Source organism: Heterodontus francisci, chromosome 17, assembly GCF_036365525.1.
Source record: "Heterodontus francisci isolate sHetFra1 chromosome 17, sHetFra1.hap1, whole genome shotgun sequence".
NCBI classification, from domain to species: Eukaryota; Metazoa; Chordata; class Chondrichthyes; order Heterodontiformes; family Heterodontidae; genus Heterodontus; species Heterodontus francisci.
The window spans coordinates 75,096,703-75,123,703 of NC_090387.1; the positions used below are offsets into that span (position 1 = coordinate 75,096,703).

At 45.0% G+C, this 27,001-nt stretch overlaps 1 protein-coding gene across 1 annotated transcript; it reads right to left on the reverse strand.

Annotated features, from left to right (window-relative positions):
* Nucleotides 1-52: 52 nt before the first annotated feature.
* On the reverse strand, nucleotides 53-26,675 carry LOC137379231 (sperm microtubule inner protein 8-like). The gene is made up of 7 exons (XM_068049939.1): nucleotides 26,434-26,675; nucleotides 24,653-24,714; nucleotides 21,411-21,606; nucleotides 8,321-8,382; nucleotides 8,152-8,216; nucleotides 8,027-8,059; nucleotides 53-122 (listed from the first exon to the last, which is right to left on the reverse strand). Exons 1-7 carry the CDS (start codon nucleotides 26,621-26,623, stop codon nucleotides 92-94), a joined length of 639 nt encoding a protein of 212 aa, XP_067906040.1. The 5' UTR covers nucleotides 26,624-26,675; the 3' UTR covers nucleotides 53-91.
* Nucleotides 26,676-27,001: the final 326 nt, after the last annotated feature.

Here is a 27,001-nt window from a genome sequence, read left to right on the forward strand (position 1 = left end):
TATGAAATTATTTTAGCAGCTCCAGATCCTGCAGCAAATCTGGTCACAGATTCCATGGTGACAACTTCTAGTTCCAAACCCACGATGTGCTCTAGTACCAAGGTCTCTGGAAGGTGGTACGACTATAAAACATAATTTACCATTAAAAGCGATTCTGAGTCTTGGGCAGATCAGGATAGAAATAAAGACACCATTGAATGAGCTATACTAACGACTTGTAAAATTAACATGCAATTGTGGTAACTGGTGTAGATCTTAGCCACACAGACCAAAAGGTCAGAGGATTGATCACTCCTGTGCCACATTAACTGTAGCTCTGATAAGGCTGCTATAAATAACTTCAGCACCAATGGATTCAGAAGGTCAATCCTCCATTCATGATCACTACCGAAAGCCAGTTCTCCTCCTGCCACCCCACACATCAGATGATTATGGGATTCGGCTGTGATGCCACTGCAGGAATTATAAGGTACATTGTTTGGTGCTGGCTCAGGTATTGTACACCTGACGTGGTATAACAGCAGTGGGTTGTGCAGGTTATAGATATCAAGAGCAGGCCACTTCCAGGTGTTGGCACAGCCAGAGGAGGTCTCGGTTTAACGCATCATCCAAAGGATGAATTTTCCAACTGTGCAATGTTCCCTTTGTTCTGTCAACCTAGACTATTGCTCAAGTCTCTGAAGCAGGGTTTGAACCCACAAGCTTGTAACTCAGAGGCAAAAGTGCTACCACTGAGCCACAGCTAACACTTGAAGAAGCAAATCATTACAAGCAAACAGATTACACATTGAAATAGGAAAACTGACAAATTTTTAACAATTACTAGTCAAGGAGAAACATTTTTAAAAACAAGACTTTTTTTTAAAAAAAACAGGAGAGAAAAACCAAGCATTAATTTTGCACACAAATGCAGTACTGGTGTATTGTCTCAACATGGCATTTACAACAGGCACATGGATGGCATAATTGCACATTGGTGTAACCCTACAGGTCCCATTTGACACAGGATGTGACAGAGTGGCGATCCCAGTTGGACACAGGGTGGAACAGGGCAGCAGGTTACATTTGGACACAAGGTAAGACAGTAAGGCCAGACAGAGTGCACAGGTACTATCCCAGCTTTCCGGGAGTAAATCTGTGTGGAGGAGGGTCACTCCTTTTGCACAACTGAGGACCGTTGGTGGTGTCCTTTTAGTATCAGTCCAATCCCTCTCAGTAAGGTTGTGAGAGGACACCTGTGGTATAAGGACCACAGACTGCACCGTATCTTCCCAATTCTACATGGAGGTCATACTTGAGGCCCTCTGACTGGGACCTGGCATGCTTTGACTTGGATTTGAAGTGGGGCTGTGGGGTGGGGATGGGGCTGGTATCAGGCATGGGTAAAGGATGTATGGTTTTTGTCCACACCGGATATGTTGAGTGATGCATTTTCAGTCAGGTGCACACAATGACCTGGAAGAGGGTGTAGAAGGGTGGGTTAATAAATTTGCGGATGACACGAAGGTCGGTGGAGTTGTGGATAGTGCCGAAGGATGTTGTAGGTTACAGAGGGACATAGATAGGCTGCAAAGCTGGGCTGAGAGATGGCAAATGGAGTTTAATGCGGAAAAGTGTGAGGTGATTCACTTTGGAAGGAGTGACAGGAATGCAGAGTACTGGGCTAATGGGAAGATTCTTGGTAGTGTAGATGAACAGAGAGATCTTGGTGTCCAGGTACATAAATCCCTGAAAGTTGCTACCCAGGTTAATAGGGCTGTTAAGAAGGCATATGGTGTGTTAGCTTTTATTAGTAGGGGGATCGAGTTTCGGAGCCACGAGGTCATGCTGCAGCTGTACAAAACTCTGGTGAGACCGCACCTGGAGTATTGCGTGCAGTTCTGGTCACCGCATCATTGGAAGGATGTGGAAGCTATGGAAAGGGTGCAGAGGAGATTTACTAGGATGTTGCCTGGTATGGAGGGAAGGTTTTACGAGGAAAGGCTGAGGGACTTGAGGTTGTTTTCGTTGGAGAGAAGGAGGAGGAGAGGTGACTTAATAGAGACATATAAGATAATCAGAGGGTTAGATAGGGTGGATAGTGAGAGTCTTTTTCCTCGGATGGTGATGGCAAACACGAGGGGACATAGCTTTAAGTTGAGGGGAGATAGATATAGGACAGATGTCAGAGGTAGTTTCTTTACTCAGAGAGTAGTAGGGGCGTGGAACGCCCTGCCTGCAACAGTAGTAGACTCGCCAACTTTAAGGGCATTTAAGTGGTCATTGGATAGACATATGGATGAAAATGGAATAGTGTAGGTCAGATGGTTTCACAGGTCGGCGCAACATCGAGGGCCGAAGGGCCTGTACTGCGCTGTAATGTTCTAAAAATTCCTGCTAAAGGCCTGCTACCCGACCTGACCCGACGACATGTGTCGGGTCGGGTCGTACTTCCGGGTCCGGCATTCGGGCTCGGGTCGGGTTTCCTTTGCAGACCTTTCATTCCTGCCCCCCATAGTGGGAGTCCAAATAGCATCCAAAAAACAGGTGTGTGTGAATAAAGTTCTAAGCTTTTGTGGCTCAGGCAGTCCTCCCACTCCTGGGAATAGGCTAAATCAACAGAGAAGTGGATCTGATGAAACATCAATGTTGGTCATAGCCACAGTGACATCCTGGACTGCTTCTCAAATTGGTCAGATTTCTGGCCAGCACAAAAAATATTCCAATCTGACCACATCCTCTCCAGCCTTCACCCAAATGGCTGGCAGAATCGGTGAAGCTTATGTGGGGAGTAACACATTCGGTATATGAGCCTGGGTTGCACTCTCCTGTTCTTTACTGCAAGTGGTGATTATGAGAATTTATTGACAGTTTGTTGCAAAAAGATAAACTTTAGAGAAGGCTCTTGATTCTGCAGAGACCCAGTGATTCGTGGATATGGCCCGACAGATGTTATCGCTACAAAACACTTGCTGTATTAGAAGCAGAACGATACACATGGTGTGAACTAACACAGACTGTTGCTATGATCCATTGCTGAAGCTGTACTGAATTCCTTGCATCAAAGCAAAACATTTTCCACAACCCAAGTCAGAACTGTAGTATTGAGCTCACATTGATTCGTTATCCTCCTAGTGATGTGGGGACACCATGTAAAGGTACCTCACACTGATTCTAGCCCATAACTTTCACATTAAAGTTTAAAGGTGATCAGATGAAGATCCTTTAACTTCCTAGAGCTAAAGCAGAACAAAACATTGTGCCAGCTATTTGCAAGGGACCCAGAAGGAGAGCACAATGCCTGTATTTAAGTATATCTCCACAGAGATCTACTTTTTAAAATAAAATTTGGATGTGAGCGTCATGGGCAAGTCCAGCATTAATTTCCCACCCCCGGTTGCCCTCGAGAAGATGGTGGTGAGCTGCCTTCTTGAACCGTTGTAGTCCACGTAGTGAAGGTGCTCCCACAGTGCTATTAGGTAGGGAGTCCCAGGATTTGGATGCAGCGATGGTGAAGGAATGGTGACATATTTCCAAGTCAGGATGGTGTGTGACTTGGAGAGGAACCTGGAGATGGTGGGGTTTCCATGCATCTGCTGGACATATTCTTCTAAAGTGCTGCAGGTTATGGGTTTGGGAGGTGCTGTTGAAGGAGTCTTGGTGAGTTGCTGCAGTGCATCTTGCAGACAGGATACACTGCAGCCGTGGTGGCCGGTGGTGGAGGAAGTGCATGTATAAGGTCGTGGATGGGCTGCCGATCAAGCAGAGTGCCTTGTCCTGGCCAGAATCGAGCTTCTTATCTCAACTGAAGAGAGTAGGGAGTGTAACTGAATACACTAATCCAAAAGATGTACCAATATCATACCAGCACAATCCTTATAAATTTGTCAATGATCCAGGCTATTGCTTTAATGCACATGATACACTGGGATATCAAAAGGCACTTTTTTCCTTTCTCTCTCTTTCACCTTCAATTACTCAAGTGGCCACAAATGTCAATGAATTGTTAACAAACTCACAAGTGTTGACAACACTGATACCAATAGTACCATTGAGGTGTATGTCCCTGCAGCACCACAAGATAGTGGGTGTGAAATTGAGCTTGCTATGACTGCCATTCAGGGACCAATCAGGCATCTGATGCACATGCACACTTAGGCCACAGGTTGCGCTGGATGCCACCTTGAATAAGAGTGTTAGCGCACACACAGCTAACATCCGCCGGAAGTATGCAGAGTGGACAGATCATGGCAGCAGTGCCATTTTGGTGCTCAATGCCCTCTCTTAACTTCACACAGCTGAACACACGTTAAGCAGCAGGAAGGTCCCCCACCAGCGCCATTTGAAGGAAGCATCATGTTCTTCGCGTTAGTTGCTGGTTGATTTCTTCTGGCTGTTGCTACAATTCTACATGCGTTTGGTGCTTTCCATAGTTCTTTTAAAGTTGCAAAAGTCTAAGGAGTGTGCTGTAGCAGGTTTCTGACTTCAAGGCTTCTGGTCATATCAGCTGCAGTAGTAGGCATTCCCACTGGAATATAGCATAAGAGAATGAGCAAAGGCCACACAGAGCAGGACAAGCTGCTAGAAGAGGAAGAATAAGGAGGGGAGAAAGGATCTCAGCAGGAAGCCAGATCACCCAGGGTGTTCAGGGAGCAATTCTCTTACCTGAACCTCAGCAAGGAACAATGTGAAAGATGGCTGTGCTTCAATAAAGGACGTCCTCACCAAAATCTGCCACCTGCTGCAGTCACAACTACAACTTCAGAGCAAGACAAGGACTGCATTGTCAGTGGCTGTGAGGATGACCATGGCGATGAGCTTTTATGCAGCTGGATCCTTCTAGGCTGGAGCTGGAGATATTTGCAACATCTCAGTTTGCCATCCACTGTTGTGTAAGGGAGGTCACTGAGGCTCTCTATTCAAAGGAGCTGAATACATTTTGTTCTCGTTTGCCAGAGACCAGCAGGCAGAGCGAGCACACAGCTTTGCTAAGATTGCAGATTTCCTAATGGTGCAGGGTGCCATTGATTGCATGTTCATTGCTTTGCGGGTGCCGCATGTCAACTCTATTCTATACCAGAGCCGAAAGAGATTCCATTCCTTCAACGCCGAGCTGGTGTGTGACCATAGGCAGTGACTTATTCAGATCAATGCCCAGTAACCTGGAATCAGTTATGATGTCTTCATTCTATGCCACTCTGCTGTGCCAGCAGTATTTAAGCCACCATGGCAAACCAGAGGGTGGCTACTGAGCGACAGGGGCTATCCACTGAACTCCTGGCTCATAACCCTGGTGTGCAACCACACGAGATGTGATAGAGCAGACCACTGGTGTGCTTAAACAACGCTTCCAGTGCCTGGACCATTCTGGAGGAGTCCTGCAGAACTCAGTAGAGTGGGTATCAAGATTCATGGTGGTCTGCTGCATGCTGTACAATCTCAGAATGATGAGGGGACAGCCTTTGCCACCTGCTAAATGGTGAGCAGGTAAGGAGCAAGAGCATGAGGAGGAGGAAGAGGAATGGAGCAGGCAACCTAGACAGCCCCCTTCTGCCAGGGCAGTCCGTGAAGAACTAATTTAAATGCAGATACAAGTAAACACAACTCCAATTCCCCATTCACAATCAGTCCCACAGCTAACCTTCCCTCTGTCACTCATCACCAAAACATCAGTTTGACCAGAAAGCAAAAATAACCACCACAAAAGAAGCATTCCAAATTCATTTTATAAGTGAAATCATGCTATGTTGTATATAAATGAAAACTAATCACCCTTTTGCATTCCCTTAGTGTCTGTTTTCCATGTGCCTTTGCCTGTCTTAGTGCTCCTATGTAGTGCTATCCCAGTGACTGCAGCATGGCTGATGGAAGACTGCTGAATTTCACTGGAGGAGACTGCAGATGGCCACAGAGGACAACCTTCAGAACCTCTGGCCCTACAAGGCCTGGCTACAGACTGTACCACCTTGGGCAGCAGCAGTCTGGGCTGACTGGATGACAGGCAGCAGCAAGGACACTGGTGGAGTGGCAATGGTGGGAAGACAAATGCTGTCACTCAGACAGGACGACAGGATTGTGCTCCATGAAGCTGCTGCCACTCACTCGGGCGACAACTCAGCAATCCTAGAAATCTGTTACAGGACAGATTGCTGGACTGCTGCGACAATCTGCAAGCCCCTTTAAACTGTTTAATCTACAGCCATGATGACAGCAGTCTGAGTTTCCATTGCAGCACACGTGTTGGGTATACAAGCGTTTAGTTGCGGATATGAATCAGCAGTGTTCTTTCCAAGCTGTGCGGCCACCCTGCAACCCAGAGGTTCCTGCAAAGGCTGTGCACAAGTTGGCCCCTTTAAGTTACTGCGCGTGCACAGTCGGGCAAAAAAATTTAAAGGGCCTGCACATTTAAACGAATTGGGCGTGTGCTAAAAAATGAGAGGGTATATTGCTCATCAGTATTTTTCTGTAGGCTGCTCCATCCAAAACTTCATGAGTTTTCTGCAGTGGAACCTGTGTGCTACCTCACCATCTAGCAAGCTGGCTTCTGCACTATCCTTGCTCCCTGCCCTGGCTGCAGCACAGTTGTGCCCAGTGTGTTACAGGGCTAGATTTAATGGGCCCCTCAGAGATGGGTTAGGAGGTGAGGGGGGTGGGGGGGGGGGGGGGGGGTGCAGGAAGTGCCACATCTTTCTGTCGAACCGCAATTAAGTCAGCATTATTAGTCACTTAAGGGCCTCTTCCTGCTGCCGCTGGAATTAAGCCAGCAGTTGGGTGGTGGGGGAGGTGGGGGGGGGGGGTGTGGCGGGCCTCCTCCATGGGTAATCTGTGGCCAACAGAGGGATCCCGGCAGAAAACAACCCAGCTCCATTAACAACCCCCACACCCGCGCACTCATCCTGTCTTTACAGGGACGGGGATCCCAGAACCGGGTAGTTAATTGCCTGAGCACTATTAAATAGAGACGGCAGGGGGAGTATGAAAATACTGTTGCCTCTGATGGTTTCATCCCTGCCAATGGCCACAGCCTCAGCAATGACTGTTCCAAAAATGAACAGCACGGTCTCCTACACGGGGGTTAGGACATGCAGGCGCACCCGCCTCCTCTGGCTAACTCCTGCTGCCTCCAATTGTTCTCCACCTTGTCCTGGAAGGGAATGGGAAGTGTGTCAGGGAGAATGGTGGAATCTATTTGGGTTATGCAGCTATCATGGTTGAAAAGCAGGCAGTGTGTGGAATCTGAGACATGGGTTTGAGGCTTGCAGCATTGCTAGGTGAGGTGAAGCTATGAATATTAGGTATAAGCCCTGATTGATAGGGATTGTTGGTAGGTGAGTGATGGGCTTGTGTGATTTGAGCAGTGGCTGAGGCTAGTGGTGCAGCTTGTAGGATATTTGAAGATGCATTCACTGACCTTGACCACTCACGCAAAGTCACTGAATTTGTTGCAGCACTGTATCCAGCTTCTCGGGGCTTAACTCCTGGCATTGACCTTCATGGATATTTTCTCTCACTGCCTCTTGACTGTGTGTCTGGAGGGTCTCCTGCACCACCGCCCCCTCCTGCAGATACAGGACATCTCTCGTCCTCTTCAACTCCTCCATCAATACCTCCAGTGCAGTCTTCGAAAACCTTGGAGGCCACTGTCTCCCATGTTATGCCATTTCTCATTTTTTTCTAGAACAGATTCACTTCCTGCACAACTCCCAGTATCTACTCTAGCCGCAATGCACCTCCCCTTTTAGAGGTGCAGGCTAGCTTTAAGTGGTGCTAGGAAAATACAACTTTGGGCCCCCCTGCTGATGCGTGTAACCAATGCATGCTTGGTTCGTGCTGGCTGCATGCAGAAATCATTCTAATGAGCAGGCAGCATGAAGTGAAATGCATGCAGCATGTCAAATCAAAAGAACATGAGTTAACCATGCAATGTGATAGCCATTCCCATTCTCACTATCCAAAATATCCCCCAGTGAGTACAAAATGAAGAGTGTAAACTAGAGAAAACACTGATATCCTAAGAGTGCTCTGCTACTAAGTCAAACACAAGTACCTGAATGGACTGGACAACATTCTGTATCGGTTACTGTGGAAGAGGAAAAAAAAAATCAAGTAAGTAAGAGGATTACAAGTAAAACTAGGCAGCAATTTGAAGGAACAAGCTTTATCTGGACTTACTAAGTTTCGTAGGGGATGGGCTTCTGATCATATTTCTGCACTGATGGCTCCGAATGAAGGTACCACTGAAAGGGGTCACATATGGTTATTTTTAAGTGCTAATGGGAATTATATAATAAAGCAACACAATGCAGTAGAATATTAGAGGGGAATTAAACTTTGACTCTACCTTCCAGGACTGAGTAATGTTGGGTTTCAAATATCTGACTGCATAACCAGAGTAGTGTACATCTAAAAAGAACAGCAAAAATAAAGGTACAGGTCAGTAGACACACCCAAAATAAAACTTCTGCTGTTTTGTACTGACATAAACTTACCTGTTGCAATGCGTTAATATATAAACCATGGGTTCTTAACCTATTTGCTTCTGAGGTTCCCTCCCGCATTATAAAAATTCCATGGACCCTGTAACAAATATTTTTTCTGTATAAAAGTTATACAATTAAACATATATTTATTATTTTTGTTTTACTCATTTAATGTGAAACTTGTTGCTGCTACTGAGCAACAATTCTGTCAAGATGTGCAGGCACTTTTGACAGCTCACAAACATATCACATTCAATGTTCATCCTGCTTGCTCAGAACTTTGATTTCATTGGTGTCGTTGCTGAAAATCCAGCTTCACGCATGTAGCTTGTATTAAATAGGACCAAAACTTTTAGTGTTTGAAAATACAATGCCACTGTTGTGATATCACTTTAACAGTTTGAGTACTTCACATGATCATCACAGGAAGTGATGTCAAGCAACACGTGATAGAGCAGTTGTAGTCATGTTAGTCACTTACGCACAAGCGTATTATAGAGCACTCTTGTAAACTTGTTACTTCACAATAAGGAACCTAATATTTAACTACCATTCAGCTCAAGATTGTTTGGTACCTTATTGCTGAAGAAAGCAATAATACAATACGGTGGCAGCTGTGGCAGCAATGTGTATTTGCTTACCACAACATGGAGGCAGCAGAATGCATCAAAGTAGCAGTACTGCAGAGAGGCTCAGCAACATTGTTCAACGGGAACAGCAATCTCAAGCGAGACATCGGGAACAGTGATCTTGCCTCTCGGAATCCACTGAAGACAGGACAACGCGATGCATCGTTGAAGATAGTGGTGACTGCACGACACTGTCAGGTTTGATGACCATCCGCTGAATTTGGTGCTCAGGAGAAAGTGAGTACACGAACGGGGTTGCTTTTTTAAGACGGTGGCTGCCAAGAAAAGGCAAAAATTGGGTGGAATCAGGTTCGGGAAAAACAGGCAGAGTCAGTTCATGTCGGGACTGCGGAGTAGCACCACCATTATGCACCGTGTGTTTTCCAGCCATAATCACTTTGTGGGCGGAGCCGCCCCGATTACAGACTGAAAGCCCGTGCTGCAGGCAATGAGCACAGGCTGTGGCTGAAGACCGACAGGTAGACACAGCAGACCTGCAAATTTTTTTCCCTTTAGAGAAAGCCTTAGATAAAAAAAGAGGAAGACATTTAAAGGGGAAAGCTCCAACTAAAGATTCTTGCAGACAAGAAATTTGGTACCATGACTACCAAATACCAGTCAATGAATTGGAAAGCCCAAGATCTCCTCCACAAATTCCAACTCTTCAAACAGCGTATGGAATTGTGCTTTTTGGATCTTGCTGTCAGAGCTTGACTAGCAAACAATCAAAATAAAAATTGCGATCGGCATCTTATCAACACCTCGGGAATATCTTAAGTGGACCAGAAGGACACAGTGAGACTCTGGACTATATTAGAGGACAAGCTGAAGTTCAAGATTAATTTCAGAATCCATCATCTGGAACTGATGGCATACAGACAGCAGTCCAAGGAGACCATCGATCAATTTGTCAGCAGATGCTGCGAGAAAGGAAAAGCCTGTGATTTCTCGGAAGTGGAGTTATCTGAAAGGATTGTGGAATTTGATCATTGCATGTACCCCAATAGGAGCCTTTCAGAAAAAACTATTAGACAAAGAAAAAGGGTATGACACTGAAAGTCTCCTGAAAGCAGGCTGGAAATTCAAGACTATAGCTGCGAGTCAGCAGTGCATACGGGCACTTGGAGCAACAACCACAGGCAAGGTAACCAGATCATCTTAGCAAAGCAAGATATGTGACAAGTGTGGTTTGATACACCAACCAAAAGAATGTCCAGCTTACATGGATAACTGCAAGGTATATGGTAAGAAAGGACACTGGGTGAAGCTGTGCAGGGGGTCTGGTAATGGAAAATTGGCCATAAGTCACAGCAGACCACGACCTGACAAGAAGCATACACCACCTTGTGATAGAAACAGGGATGCATTTAGAGGCCAATCTAAACACAGATATGTCTATGACATAGACAAGCACCTGAGTGATAAACAGGGCACTGAAGGTGAACAAGCCTCTCACACAGTAATAGTTGCACACCTGACGGATGCAGTTATACAGCAGGAAGCATTCACCACTATGGACATCATATGCTCAAAGAGTGGCCAGCATAAACTGCAACTCAAGGTCAATACAATGCAAGTGCAATTTTTTTCCACCGAGTATATTGAAGAATATGTACTTGCAAGATGGAAGCCATGACACAACCTACAAAGGCAAGACTCATTGAGTACAATGGTTCTCTGATCAACTGTATGTGAACGATAATGTTGGAATGCAAGTATGGAAACTCTACATGGTCAAAGCAAACCTTCTACTTTAGGGGAGGCGGTAGCGTACTGGTATTGTCACTGGTCTAGTAACCCAGAGACCTAGGTATTGCTCTGGTGACATGGGTTCGAATCCCACCACAGCAGTGGAATTTGAATTCAATAAATAAAAAAATCTGGAATTTAAAGCTAGTCTAATGATGAAACCATTGTCGATTGTTGTAAAAATCCATCTGGTTCACTAATGTCCTTTAGGGAAGGAAATCTGCTGTCCTTACCTGGTCTGGCCTACATGTGACTCCAGATCCACAGCAATGTGGTTGACTCTTACATGCCCTTGAAATCGCCTGGCAAGCCACTCAGTTCAAGGGCAATAAATGCTGGCCTGGCCTGCGACGCCCACATCCAATGAAAGAATTTTTAAAAACGTTGTCGATAGTAATGGCACTTGCAGGGCTACCAGCATGTAGTGAGCTTCGAAACGTGACGATCCATGCGATCAGCAGTGTGCCAAGGACATACGACCAGATGTGATCCTATTGAATCCATCCAGGAATTGCAACAAATATAACCAGTTCATTTCGATACCATGAAAAATTTCAACGCCATTCCTTCTATGGCTCCATCAGAAAATGTAGCGTCCACATCAAGGGCAAACTGAAAGCCGAGCAGGATTCTACGGAGAGGCAAGGATTATTCGGTGTATGCAGCAGCATACAGATTGGTGCAGCTTGATAATGGCAGTAATAAAAAAAGATGGCACCATCAGGGCATGTTTAGACCCTAGAATGCTAAACCAGCACTGTAAAGCAAGTGCCCATACATGCACAACTGAGTTCTTCTGGCAATGCCTGCACTGTCCAGGGCATTGCTGCCTTGCCCTTGTGACAGAACAAGAGGGGTGGGGGAAGCTCCAGTGTGGCTGTTTAACATATCCCAGGCATCCACACCTAGCAGGTGCTCGACTGCTCGCAGTATGCCTCTGCGCCACGTCACAGAAGCGCACCCTGACTGGGCAAAATTACTGTCTATCAAAGGAAAGGTCGGATCTTTAAACGCCTCCTCCTTTTCCATTTTGGTTTGGGCTCTTTTTTCTCCCTCCAGGCCCATTTATACTTAAAATTAAATATAAAAAACTGTCATTTTAATTTCAAAGTAAGTTTAATTTCACTAAAAGCCCATTCTCAGTGTGTTACTTTTAATCCTCTCCGCCACCAGACACAGCAGGACAGACTCTTTTGGTGATGTCCCAGCTGCACTGCTTCCCCTCCCAACACCTGACAACAGCTGGGGAGGGTGCAGGTGGACAACAGTGAGAGAGTTGGGGGGATGCGTATAGCAGGCTGGCCCCCACTGTGTAACTCGGTTTCAGTGGCGCATTGTGGATAGAAGCCCAGGCTAAAGCAGCGTTGCTGTTGCGAGGATCTATCCCTACCCTCCAACCCTATTGCGGAACCCTTGAAACCTCCTCACTGACCCCTAGGGGCCCATGGACTGCTGGTTGTGAACCCCTGATATGAAGTACACTAACTTTGTTATTATATAACATTGATGAATCATTGTAATCCAGAACATGGTCCGCATTAAAGTACATAGAGTTTAGTATTATACCAGATATATTAACAGTTATAATGTAATACAAGTTTGTCAGTGCCATTAGGTACAGACTTCATTATTATATCAGAAAATGGTGCAAAGATACTGCAGGTCACTTCACATCTGTAAAGGGAAATCAGAGGTTATGACATTCAGTTGCATACCCCTGTCATAAACCAATTCTGAGAAAGAGCACGTAACAGAACTGTCATAACCTGTCTTTTTGGTTTACATATACCAACTGACCTGCTGTGTATAACCATCATTTTCTGTTTTTATTTACGATTTCCAGCAATTACAGTTTTCCCAGTTTAATTTAATTTGATAATGCACACCGACTGATTGCTTGTCACAATTTTAGCCTTCCACTGCTCAAGGTCATAAAGTCATAGAGTTATACAGCACAGAAACAGGCCCTTCAGCCCATCGTGTCCACCCTGGCCATCAAACTATTCTAATCCCATTTTCCAGCACTTGGCCTGTAGCCTTGTATGCTATGGCGTTTCAAGTGCTCATCTAAATAATTCTTAAATGTTGTGAGGGCTCCTGCCTCTACCACCTCTTCAGGCAGTCGTTCCAGATTCCAACCACCCCCTGGGTGAAAGTTTTTTTTCTCAAATCCCCTCTAAACCTCCTGCCCCTTACCTTAAATCTATGCCCCCTGGTTATTGACCCCTCCGCTAAAGGAAAAAGTTTCTTCCTATCTAACTTATCAATGCCCCTCACAATTTTGCATACCTCAATCAGGTCCCCCCTCAGCCTTCTCTGCTCCAAGGAAAACAACCCTAGCCTTTTCAGTCTCTCTTCATAGCTGAAATGCTCCAGCAGCCCAGGAAACATCCTGGTGAATCTCCTCTGCACCCTCTCCAGTGCAATCACATCCTTCCTATAGTGTGGTGACCAGAACTGTACACAGTACTCCAGCTGTGGCCTAACTAGCGTTTATACAGCTCATGATAACCTCCCTGCTCTTATATTCTATGCCTCGGCTAATAAAGGCAAGTATCCCATATGCCTTTCGAACCACCTTATTTACCTGTGCTGCTGCCTTCAGTGATCTATGGACAAGTACACCAAGGTCCCTCTGACCCTCTGTACTTCCTAGGGTCCTACCATCCATTGTATATTCGCCTGCCTTGTTAGTCCTCCCAAAATGCATCACCTCACACTTCTCAGGATTAAATTTAATTTGCCACTGCTCTGCCCATTTTACCAGCCCATCTATATCGTCCTGTAATCTAAGGCTTACTTCCTCACCACTTGCGACACCAACAATTTTTGTGTCATCTGCAAACCTACTGATCATACCTCCTATATTCACGTCTAAATCATTAATGCACACTACAGACAGCAAGGGTCCCAGCACTGATCCCTGTGGTACACCACAGGCTTCCACTTGCAAAAACAAGCCTCAACCATCACCCTCTGCCTCCTGCCTCTAAGCTAATTTTGGATCCAATTTGTAAAATTGCCCTGGATCCCATGGGCTCTTACCTTCTTAACCAATCTCCCATGCAGGACCTTATCAAAAGTCTTACTGAAGTCCATGTAGACTACATCAACTGCTTTACCCTCATCTACACATCTAGTCACCTCCTCGAAAAATTCAATCAAGTTAGTTAGACATGATCTTCCCCTGACAAAGCCATGCTGACTATCCCTGATTAATCCCTGCCTCTCCAAGTGGAGATTAATCCTGTCCCTCAGAAGTTTTTCCAATTGTTTCCCAACCACTGATGTTAGACTCACTGGCCTGTAATTACCTGGTTTATCCCTGCTACCCTTCTTGAATAATGGTACCACATTCGCTGTACTCCAATCCTCTAGCACCTCTCCTGTGGCCAGAGAGGATTAGAAAATTTGTGTCAGAGCCCCTGTTATCTCCTCCCTTGCCTCACGTAACAGCCTGGGATACATCTCATCTGGGCCTGGGGATTTATCCACTTTTAAGCCCGCTAAAATAGCCAATACTTCTTCCCTTTCAATGCTAATATGTTCAGGTATATGACAATCCCCCTCCCTGATCTCCACATCGTCCTTCTCCATAGTGAACACAGATGAAAAGTAATAATTAAAAACCTCACCTTTGTCCTCTGGCTCCACACACTTCGGTCCCTAATGGGCCGTACTCTTTCCCTGCTTACCCTCTTGCCCTTAATATACTTATAAAATGCCTTAGGATTTTCCTTTATCTTGCCTGCCAGTGTTTTTTCATGCTCCCTCTTCGCTCTCCTAATTACTTTTTTAAGTACCCCCCCCCTACCCTTTCTATACTCCTCTAGGACCTCTGTTGTTTTCAAAGCTCTGAATCTGCCATAAGCCTCCTTTTTTCCCTTTTCCAATCCTCTATATCCCTTGATATCCAGGGTTCCCTGGACTTGTTGGTCCTACCCTTCACCTTAATAAACATGTTGGCTCTGAATGCTCACTATTTCCTCTTTGAATGACTCCACTGGTCTGATGTAGACTTTCCTATAAATAGCTGCTCCCAGTCCACTTCGGCCAGATCCTGTTTTATCATATTGAAATCAGCCTTCCCCCAATTCAGTACCTTTATTTCCAGTCCATCTTTGTCCTTTTCCATAACTACCTTAAATCTTACAGAGTTATGGTCACTATCCCCGAAATGCTCCCCCACTGACACTTCTACCACTTATCCAGCTTCATTCCCTAGGATTAGGTTCAGTACTGCCCCTTTTCTTGTAGGACTTTCTACATACTGGCTCAAAAAGCTTTTTTTAAGTACCCTCCTACACTTTCTATACTCCTCTAGGACCTCTGTTGTTTTCAACGCTCTGAATCTGCCATAAGCCTCCTTTTTTTTCCTGATCCAATCCTCTATATCCCTTGACATCCAGGGTTCCCTGGCCTTGTTGGTCTTACCCTTCACCTTAATAAACATGTTGGCCCTGAACTCTCACTATTTCCTCTTTGAATGACTCCCACTGGTCTGATGTAGACTTTCCTACAAGTAGTAGGCACTTTTAGAATTCCGCCCCCTTTAAGCCTTTTGCACTAAGACTATCCCAGTTGACATTGAGGAAGTTGAAATCCCCTACTATTATTATTACCCTATTATTTTTACATCTGAGATTTGCCTACATATCTGCTCCTCTATCTCTCCCTGACTGTTTGGAGGTCTGTAGTACACTCCCAGCCAAGTGATTGCCCCCTTTTTGTTTTTAGGTTCTACCCACATAGCCTCATTTGAGGAACTTCTAAGATGTCATCCCTCCTTACTGCAGTAGTTGATTCCTTAGTCAACAGTGCAATGCCACCTCCTCTTTTACCCCCTCCCCTGTCACGCCTGGAATATTGAGTTGCCAGTCCTGCCCTTCTCTCAACCATGTCTCTGATAGCAATAATATCATATTCCCATGTGTTAATCCACGCCCTCAATTCATCTGCCTTACTAGTAAGACTCCTTGCAGTAAAATAGATAAAATCCAGCCTTGCATTTTTTCCCTGTGCCTTAACAGGTCTATATTTGCTCTGCCTTCCAGACTGACTCAGTTCTCTTCTATATTTGACTGTGCATCACCCCCTATTGTACCTCCACTCTGTATCCCGTCCCCCTGCCAAATTAGTTTAACCCCCCCCCCCCCGAACAAAGAATAAAAGAAAGAATTTTTTTAAAACGTTGTCGATAGTAATGGCACTTGCAGGGCTACTAGCATGTAGTGAGCTTCGAAACGTGACGATCCATGCGATCAGCAGTGTGCCAAGGACATACGACCAGATCCCATTGAATCCATCCAGGAATTGCAACAAATGTATGGGCAGCACAGTGGCGCAGTGGTTAGCACCGCAGCCTCACAGCTCCAAGGACCCGGGTTCAATTCTGGGTACTGCCTGTGCGGAGTTTGCAAGTTCTCCCTGTGACCGCGTGGGTTTTCGCCAGGTACTCCGGTTTCCTCCCACAGCCAAAGACTTGCAGGTGAAATTGGCCATTGTAAATTGCCCCTAGTGTAGGTAGGTGGTAAGGAATATGGGATTACTGTAGGGTTAATATAAACGGGTGGTTGTTGGTCGGCACAGACTCGGTGGGCCGAAGGGCCGGTTTCAGTGCTGTATCTCGAAATAAAATAATTAAATAAAACAGCACTAGCAAACCTCCCAGGAAGGATGTTGGTCCCATTCCGGTTCAGGTGCAAGCTGTCCAACTTGTACAGGTCCCACCTTTGCCAGAAACAGACCCAGTAATCCAGGAAACTGAAGCCCCCCCTCCTGCACCAACTCCTCAGCCACGTATTCATCTGCTCTATCCTCCTATCCCTATACTCACTAGTACGTACCACCTGCAGTAATCCAGAGTTTACAACCTTTGAGGTCCTGCTTTTTAATCTGCTACCTAGCAGGACCTCATCCCTCTTTCTACCTATGTTGCTGGTACCAATGTGTACCATAACCTCTGACTGTTCACCCTCCCTCTTCAAAATGTCCTGCAGCCACTCCGTGACATCCTTGACCCTAGCACCGGGAGGCAACATACCATCCTGGAGTCACGTTTGCAGCCACAGAAACGTCTATCTGTACTCCTTACGATAGCATCCCCCATCTCTACAGCTCTCCCACTCCTTTTCCTCCCCTCCTGTGCAGCTCAGCCACCCGTGGTGCCACAGACTTGGCTCTTACTGCATTCCCCCAACAATATCCAAAGTGGAAAATCTGTTAGATAGGGAGATGGACCCAGGGGACTCCTGCATTACCTGCCTAGTTCTTCTACTCTGCCTGGCGGTCACCCATTCCCTTTCTGCCTGAGTAGTCTTTACCTGTGATGTGACCACCTCCCTGTACGTGCTATCCACGATGATCCGAGCCTCGCAGATGCTCCGCAGTGTCTCCAGCCGCCGCTCCAGATCCAAAATGTGGATTTAGAGTAGCTGCAGCTGGAGACACTTCCTGCACACGTGTTCGCCCTGGACACTGAAAGTGTCCCTAACTTCCCACAGTGGTTAGGAGGAGCACTCCACATTGCCGAGCTGACCTGCCATGGCTTACCCTTAATTTATCCCCTTAAATTACCCAAAAATTAGATTATTTACACTAGGGACCTTGATTCCCTAAAAAAAAAACACCTACTATATTGAAAAAAATGTAGACCTTTCCCTTTACTTTTAGTTACTTACCCAGCTATTTAGAGTCATTCCCTAGCAGCAGTTACCCATCAACCAACTAAATGGTGCTGACTCACAATGAGGTGTGATTGTACAGGTACAGAAGACCACCACACCCAAGTGCCTATGTTCATGTGCAAGCAGGTTAGTCAACATTAAGAGCACTGCTGGCAAGCCTGAGCTCGTCATCATTCAACATCCATGTGCAGTGCATTTTCCAGCAGGATCCTTTGGACAGGGATCAGGAATGGGAACTCTGGCTGTTTTTTTCACCCTCACCCTAGCCCAAGGGCATTGAAGTCAACTGCAACTGAGATCAGCTAATGCAGCACATGCCCAGGATGTACCCAGGCTTATTATAGATGTGTGAAAATGACAGCGGTTGATTCATATTCAACTTGCACTTATATAGCGCCTTTGAAATAGAAAAACACCCCAAGATATAATCTAAAAGAAAATGAACACATCAAAAAAAGATTAGGAGGGGTCAACTAAAAGCTTGTCATAGAGGTGGGTTTTAAGGAGTGTCTTAAAAGAGGAGGAGAGGGAGAAGAGAATGGGAAGAGAAGAGGTTTGGGAGAGGTTAGGGCATGGGGCAAGAGCAGCTAAAAGTGCAGTCACCAATGATGAGACAAAATGAGGGTTAATGTACACTAGAAGAAAAGAATGTTTGTGGGCTGCAGTTGTAAGGCTGGAAGGGTTTTAGTATAAGATGTAGTAGGGGTGGACCAATGTTCCATAGATGGAGTAGGGAGATATGGAATTGGAAATCAGATTCAGAACACCAAGGTTGCAAACAGTGGCCAAGCAGGGAGATGGAATCAGTGTTGAGTTGTTATGTGGTCAAGCTTTTTGGCCTTAGTATTTGCAATGTTTAGCTGGAGGAAAGTACAATTCATAGGTAGGACTGGATGACAGACAAGCAGTTCTGACAATACAGAGGCAGTGGAGTGGCAGGGAGGTAGAGCTGGGTGTTGTCACCATAAACATGGAAGCTAACCCCCATTTTTATGGATGATGTCAAAGGGTGAAATGTAGATAAGAAAGAGGAGGGACCAAGCACAGATTCTTGGGGCACTCAAGAGGGAATGGTGTGGAGATGGGAAGAGAGATTGTTGCTAGAAAAGCTCTGGCTACGACAACTCCTTCCCTCCACTTGACATTGGCTAGAATGGGCTTGCTTAAGCCAGGAACTCAGTGTGTGAGGGGAGAATTTTGGGCACCAACATCTGAATCTCTGAACCTGCTTAAAATCAGCCTTTCTAAATTAATACATTGCCAAAACATATTGTGCAAACAGAGTTCTACAAAATAAATTTGTGAAAGGATCCAAGAGATTTTGTTCCTTTTGTGGGTGTTACAAATTTCAGATCTGCTCTAGTTTATCTCTGAGGTTCAGTGCCTATACTCTGTTCCATGAGAGGATCCCATCTCCCTACAGTCAGAAGTTTACCTTTACTGTCAATATCTAGTCATACAATAGTATGAACCAGGACTGAAACTATGAAATCCCTAATTATGTGAACTGGATACTGTAATCTCACAAGTCGTCTCCCCTTGCACTATTCCAATCTTCTGAAAGGCAGGCTTATGTAACATGTTAGAGAGACTAAGATGAATGCAAATCAACAAACTGGTTTATTTTACAATTATTAAGTGAGCAGAGTAACATCTGTGGTGAATCACGCCTCACTCTGACTTAATTCAGTAAATGCCCTACATTGTATAGAAAATAACCATGCAAACCTCAGTATCCCTGTCAGCGGGCTAAATTAACTTTTCAAAACAAATTTTACTCTGGACCTTAACTGGCTTTGTCTTAATGAATCTTTGGCCACTTTTTGTCCATCTTATCAGACATTCTAGAATTTACTGAGTGGAACGTGCATGTCTGTCTTCTGTTTTTCTAGTTGGACAGGAAACCAGCAGTTTGACCTCTGACTTTCCCTATTGGGGAGTTGCCAATAAATCAGCAATTCTACCTCTTGGACAAAGCGGCCTGCTAGGAATTATGTCCTGATGGGACCAAATGAATCATGATGTTTTAACACTGATTGGTATGGATGGTCACTGGAAGACCTAATGAGCTTCTGTTATGGTATGTGAGGAGAACATGACTTGTTTGCTGTGCTGTTGTGATAACCAGAGCTACCTTTAAGACCCTGCGTGTGACTTGATGTGAGTTTATTTATATTGGTTCCCTCTAGTGGCTAGGGTCACACCACCCAAACAGACACATGAGAATGAAGACGGATGTTTACACAGTGAAGCATATGTTAGAATGCTGAAACTTGTGCTCTCTTTTGTGTCAACCAACCAATCCAAACAGCTTCCATTGCTCTTGTGGGGTGGGGGGGTGGGGGGAGAAGGGGGTACAGCTCACCGCCACTTCTCGGGGGCAATTGGGGATGGGTGGTAGGTGCTGGCCTTGCCAGCGATGCTCACATCCCAAGAACAAATAAAAGCACACAGTTGCAGTATGTGTCGATATATAGGAGCACAAGTGAATCCCCAGTGAGTGGTTGTTTTGTGGACTGGAGGAAGTATATAGTGGGGTTTCCCCCGAGCCACTGCTTTTCTTCATCTATATTAATGACTTAGACTTGGGTGTGCAGGGCACAATTTCAAAATTTGCAGATGACACAAAACTTGGCAGTAGTGTGAATTGTGAAGATAGTGATAGACTTCAAGAAGACATAGACAGGCTGGTGGAATGGGTGGGCACATGGCAGATGAAATTTAATGCAGAGAAGTGTGAAGTGATATATTTTGGTGGGAAGAATTAGGAGAGGCAATATAAAATAAAGGATACAATTCTAAAGGGGGTGCAGGAGCAGAGGGACCTGGGGGTATATGTGCACAAATCACTGAAGGTGGCAGGGCAGGTTGAGAAAGCGGTTAATGAGGCATACAAGAGCCTGGGCTTTATAAATAGAGGCATAGAGTACAAAAGCAGCAAGTTACGATAAACCTTTATAAAACACTGGTTCAGTCTCTACTGGAGTATTATCTCCAATTCTAGGCATCACACTTTTGGAAGGATGTGAAGGCATAAGAGTGTGCAGAAAAGACCTACAAGAATGGTTCTGGGAGTGAGAGACCTCAGTTATGTGGATATATTAGAGAAGCTGGCGACTGTTCTCCTTAGAGGAGAGAAGGTTAAAGATGAAATTTGATAGAGATATTCAAACTCATGGGGGCGTTTAGACAGAGAAACTGTTTCCATTGGTGGAAGGGTTGAGAACCAGGGGACACTGATTTAATGTGTGATTGGCAAAAGAAGCAATAGCGATATGAGGAGAAACCTTTTACGCAGCAAATAGTTAGGATCTGTAATACATTGCCCAAGAATGGAGGCAGATTCAAACGTGGCTTTCACAAGGGAATTGGATAATTATCTGAAGAGAAAAAAAATTGCAGGACTACGGGGAAAAGGCAGGGGAGTAGGACTAGCTGAGTTGCTCTTAGAGAGAGCTGGCACAGACATGATGGGCTGAATAGCCTCCTTCTGTGCTGTAAACATTCAATGTTCTATATGTGAAGCAATCTGGATCAGATGCTTAGTCTGAACTCTAATCCAACTTCCCACCATTGCATTCTGTGAAACCAACCCCTTTAGAGCTAAATTTGACTTACGATCTTCCTTTTAATACAAATAACATTTAAGTCTTTCAGTAGACAAACAGTCAAAAAAAATTAAAATATGATAGTGGGTTTAACATGATTACAATTGTGTTGTAATACATTGTGCTAATAAGCTGGCATAAATAAATTAACGAGAAAGAAATCTGAGCTTCTCAGGGGTCCCCTTATGATGGCGACACTAAGATGTAAACAGACGGCCAGTTTTAAAAATTTGCAAAACAAAAAGTGTCATTGCAACAACTGTATTCTCTAAAGCTCACCCCTGTGGTCCTTTCTGGGAAGCACAAATTCCCCACATTCTGATACAAAACGAGACCAGTCCCGTGAGGCCTCAGTGATCAAAGGCTTGTAGTGGCTCCAGGGTTTCTCAATGTGAATGCTGGGAATCACATATCGCTTTCCATCAGGAGAAAACTTGTCGCTTGCACTCAGCGATCCTCCGGCATGGCTAAATAACTGGACAGACGAGGAATAACAATTATAAACGTTACCCTATAGAAAGGAACAGTTTTCCACATTGCTCTTTGTTTTTTTTAAAATTATTGTTATAACCGAGGTGGTAAAGGCCTGCTACCCGACCCTTACGGGACCAGACGACACATTTCGGGTTTGGGTCGGGTCGCTTTTCCGGGCACACACAGCAAGTACTACATTTTGCTCTGCTGGGAAGTTGAATTTAATTAGCGTCAAAAGTTGTAAAGCCTGACTGAGCTGGGAGTCCGGAACGTCAAGGAGAAAAACTCAGAGTCTGCGCAGTGAGCGTCTCTATGACGTCATCACACTCATGCTGCAGCTTCGGAATCGGAAGGTAGGTCAAGTGAACATTCCAGTGGTCGGGTTGGGTCGGGTCGGGTCGGGCGCGGGAAAAATTGGAGGGACTCAGGCCAGGTCGGGCTCAGGTCCGATGTGGTTCTGTTGGGTTCGGGTCAGGTTGTTTTTCCAACCTAAGCAGGCCTTTACAAGGTGGGAGGAGTGCACTGTCCTTCTCTCATTCCACTTTTCCACAGGTCACAACATATTTAAATGTCTACCCAGTTACCAATGCAGCCAATTATCTATCTATTTTAGTTTCAGAATAAAATCCACCAACCAGGTTTCTTTAATAAAACAACAAAAGTATTAATTTATTATCAAACAAGACATAGTCAATAAAGATGCAAAGCTTTAACATACAGTTTGAAATATGACAGTAAATATATATATTCCCTTCTAAATACCCAACACACACATACACGCACACTGCTTAAAGGAAAATAAAAGATGCTTCGGACAAAGTACTGGTTAGTTCTTGAAGAAAAAGGATAAGATATGATATGTTCCAGATGGCATACAGTCTGGCGTCCAAGTACACATAGATGGGTCACTGGGATCTTTTCAGAAGCAGTTCGTTCAGGAGATGTCGAGAGGAAGTCTTCAAAAATATTCTCAGGAGAAATGCGACATCAGGTGTTATAACTATCACACATTGGATTTTTTTTTTCGGGGTTTCTCAGAGAGGTGGAGAAAAGATGAGCTGGGTGCTTCTTTCAGCAGGCTACAAACCCAACTGACTCAAAACAGTATTCAAAAATGAAACCCACTCTTGAGCACCATAAATCTTGACATGTTATTTCTCTTATAAACAACTCCCATAGTCAGAAGGCATCTGTTGTTTACTTAGCTGAAGACATGTACCATCCACTAAATGTTGTTTTTAAACAGAGTTCTCTCAGTGCGCCTTTAAAAAAGTCCAGCATCTATGGAATCACTTCAGTCCTCCAATGAATCTATCTCCACAATTTTAAAATACGAGTGCTCAAAAAATATTTAAAAATGGAAGCACTTTCCTAACATTACTTACTTCCTTTGCAGCTACTCCAGCCTTATAGCTTCCCTCAATAAAAGGGTGGGTGGATGAACAACTCTCTCCCAGACCTCGATCAATGCACTCCTATAATGGATGCCATGAGTGAAGCCCATGGCACCTCTCACTCATTAATTATGAGTCATGGCTCAGTGGAAGTGCTCTTAGCTCAGAGTCAGAAGTTGAGGGTTCAAGTCCCACTACAACACGACGCATAATCTCGGCTGACAATTCAGTGCAAGGCTGATATACAAGATCCCATGGCACGATTCTGAAGAAGAGCAGGGGTGTTCTCTCCAGTGTCTGGCCAAAATTTATCCCTCAACCAACATCACTAAAAGATATTTAGTCTTATCACATTGTTGTTTGTGGGACCTTGCTGTGCACAAATTGACTGCTGATTTTCCTAAATTAAAATAGTGACTATGCTTCAAAAGTACTTCGCTGGCTGTAAAACACTTTGGAACATTCTGACCGAAAGGCACTTTAAAAATGCAAGTCTGTTTCTTGTTTTCTATCTTCTTTCCATCTGTGACTGTCTGCCCAGGCTCAGATGGTTGGGAACTACGGACAAAAAAGTGGATCCTGCAATTCCACAGAAGGAGGTAATTTTCAGCCTCTGTGCTCCTATTAAAGAGCTTCATCTGCCACGCAGCAGCACATTGTGAATCCAGTTGCACGCGATTTTCCACAAATAATAGTCAGAAAATGGTGCAGAGTGCACATCTGAATCTCTGATAGGTATTGCTGATGAGTGAGGATCCGTGCCAGAAGCACGATAATGAAAATTAACCCCTACAGCACTCTGGAGCACCAGCACCACATTAACCCTTACATGTATAAATAACTGCAATTGAACTATTAATATGAATGAGTACACTAGTGTACTGTATACCGGTCAGGATCAAATCATGACATCTAGTGGTAGCTCTGCTAGAGGGCAAACATTGTACTGGTAAAGGAATGAGGCACTAGCACAACCAGAATGACCCTGTGGGAATGGGTGGTTGGGGAAGGATCAGAGTTAATAGGGCATTCAGGGGAACAGTCACAGATTCAGGTGAAACTGGGCAATGACAAGGAACCAAGCGCAAAACATACTGGTCACAAATGGACTATAGTGGGGAGGGGATACAGATTCAAGGACTGAATAGACTTCCCTTCATCGTTTTTTCCTCTTCCCAGAGAATCTCCAATCCCAGTCAATTTCCCATCACAGAATATTAACAGATTATGATGGGAGATCCTCTTGAAAGATGAGTGGATTACAATAAGTGAATCTCTGGGAATATTAAAGGATTGCAATGTGAATAATTCGGTGGTGGTCATCCTACTTTTATTTAACAATCTACAAGTTGCTGCTGTCCAATAACTGCAGCTCATTTGATGGTTTAGTCATTGTATGCTTGTAGATTTGAATCATGTAAAAATGTAAATGACAATCTGTTTGCACCAAAACTTTCAACTGTTTTCTGCAGCGCTCAATATTATGTGTCTCGTATGGGTCTCTGTGTCCAACCTGTAGACTGAGCTTGCTCCTGCCACTGATCTGTACAGCTTGAACGCAGTCTGCGATTAATCTGTACAGAGTCCTCACTTCATGATTAATTGCCACTACATTACTTCTACTCAACGTGGACTCAAATGAAAGTGACTCACCAGCGCTGCATGGGTTTCTTTGGGATGGTCAAATAGGGTAAAGGAAGAATTTGTGAAATCATCTAAAAAAAAATAGAAAAATTAGTCAATGCAGTGCAGAAATCTAAATTAAGAATGCCTGGTCCCAGCCAATCTTCAACAAGCACAAACAAAGCATAATAGGATGGATACAGGAGCCACTAGCGGTTGGGCTAATCCTGCGGCTTCCCTTTCAGTGAGAGCTGCTTGCACTGAAACAGACATGGTGAAGGGAGTGAATTAAGCTGCAGTTAGACTCCACCCTGTGCCAATTTAAACCAGTGTGAGATGGTGTCATACTTTGGGGCTTCAATATTCTTGGCAGTTTCGTGAGTTATACTTCCCACTCTGCATCAACACACATGCAAAACCACCCATCAACATTATACTGATAGTATATGTATCATCTTGAGTGGTCATTTTACTAGTGGGGGAGGCCAGTATGTTGCTTCTGTTTTCTATATTTTGAATAATATTTTAAAATGCACAGTTTACACTGTGCTCACATGGTATTTTGTACATTGTGTGTAGCTAACCTCTAAAACTCTCAACAGCTGAGGACTCACCTTGACCTACCCATGGGCAAGGCTGTGCCCAGGAGGGTGGACTCGTAAGATTGCCCTTTAAATTTCTGCCGATCTTCATATTTGGTCACATTACTTTCAAAAGACTGTTTTGTGTCTTCTAGACCTTTGCACAGCAGAACAGTATTTCTGGCCAATTTTTGTGCCCACTTTGTGAAGGATGTTAATTTTTTTCCACTTCTGGTACCTGTTGCCGGTACTGAACATTCCTGAACAAAGTACAGCACAGAATGGGCGCAAGTTTACTGTTTTCTACACGAGCTGTCCTTGAGGCTGACTGCAATTGCAGCCACGATTAGGACCCATCGCAGTGACAACAGGTTTGAGACACATCTCACATACAGCACCGTTCAAAGCAGCACTGAGAGCTGATGTTAATCCTGTCTGGGCTGTACATGTGTATAAATTTGAGTTAACAGATTATGGCCCAACCCATTGCATCACTAAGGGATAGATATTCCCCCAACAGTTTCAGGTTTGTGAGTGCACTCAGATGTTAAAATATCTCACTGTCAATTGTTGTCTGATTACACTTCTATAAAGCGCCTTGGGATGTTTCTCCATGTTCAAGGCACAATAGAACTGCAAGTTGCTGTTATAACCAGAGCGTTACTACAATATGGTACCACATACAATATTTGATAGCTCACAATGTAGCCCTGATAATCACTTATGTTGACAAAGCCCTTCAGCCTTGGCTAAGATATCAAAAAATTTCTATAAGTGCTGGGGTTCTCTGTTTTCCATTTCCTCCTGGATCTCTTCCATAAATGCTCCTTGTTTCCCTCTGTCTTTATCTCAGAGATCTTTGTCCGTCCTCCCACCCCTCTCTCAAACCGTCTCACCCTCTATTTCCTGGTCCTCTCTGGGGATCCTTCCCTCTCCTACTCACCCCTTTGTCCCCCTCCTTCCTGAGATCTCTCCCTCTCACAAACCTCCTCTTTTGCAATCTCTCCTTTTCCCTCCTAAGGATCTCATCCTCTTTTTCACCAGCCCCTACCTCTCCTCAGGTTTCCTCCTCCCTGCTTCTCCATCCCACTTTTCCATCTTCCTCCCTCTCCTCCTCTTATATCCTCCCTCTGCCCTTTCCCTCTCCCCTTCCACCCGCACCCCTACCCTTCCCTGTCCCCTATAGATCCCGCCGCCCTGTCCTCTCTGTCCCCCGTCCCAGGCTGTTACCTGCGCTGCATGTGGTGCTGCTGCGGGAGTTCTCGTCGGGCAGTTTGCCGGATTCATCGTCCATATTCATGCGGCGCAGGGTGGGCAGGTCCGGCCGGTACAGGGAGCTTTTCCGTGCGGCCAGGCTCACCCGCCAGGGAGGGTGCGGCACCCATGGCCCCTCGCACTCGTATCCCGTTCTCTTTTGCATGTGGCTGCACGGCCGTGTCCGGGCGCTTAGGCCAGCCACCTCACACCGACTCCCTCCTGACCACCAAGACAACCTGTCTCCAAGCAGCTACACCGTTACTTAGCAACCGAGTAACTCTCACTGTTACCTAGTTAGTGACCCTGTTTTCTTATCATTCAACAGGCAATCTGAATTTGTCCCAAGTATCCACGTTTTTCAATTAATGGCTTGTCCAATTTACTTTTCAAATTTTATTTTAATTTCACCAGTCAATTATCATTTCTTAGACAGCACCTTCCAAACCCGCGACCTCTACCAACTCGAAGGACAAGAGCAGCAGACACATGGGAACACCACCACCTGCAAGTTCCCCTCCAAGTCACACACCATCCTGACTTG

What these genes read in the sequence shown, in the direction of transcription:
- LOC137379231 (XM_068049939.1), bottom strand. Translation starts at nt 26,623, where the DNA reads ATGCAAAAGAGAACGGGATACGAGTGCGAGGGGCCATGGGTGCCGCAC. An exon ending in AAGAAACCCATGCAGCGCTG is followed by an intron (nt 21,607 to 24,652) that starts GTGAGTCACTTT and finishes TCGTCTGTCCAG; the next exon opens with TTATTTAGCCATGCCGGAGG. An exon ending in CCCATCCCCTACGAAACTTA is followed by an intron (nt 8,060 to 8,151) that starts GTAAGTCCAGAT and finishes CCTCTTCCACAG; the next exon opens with TAACCGATACAGAATGTTGT.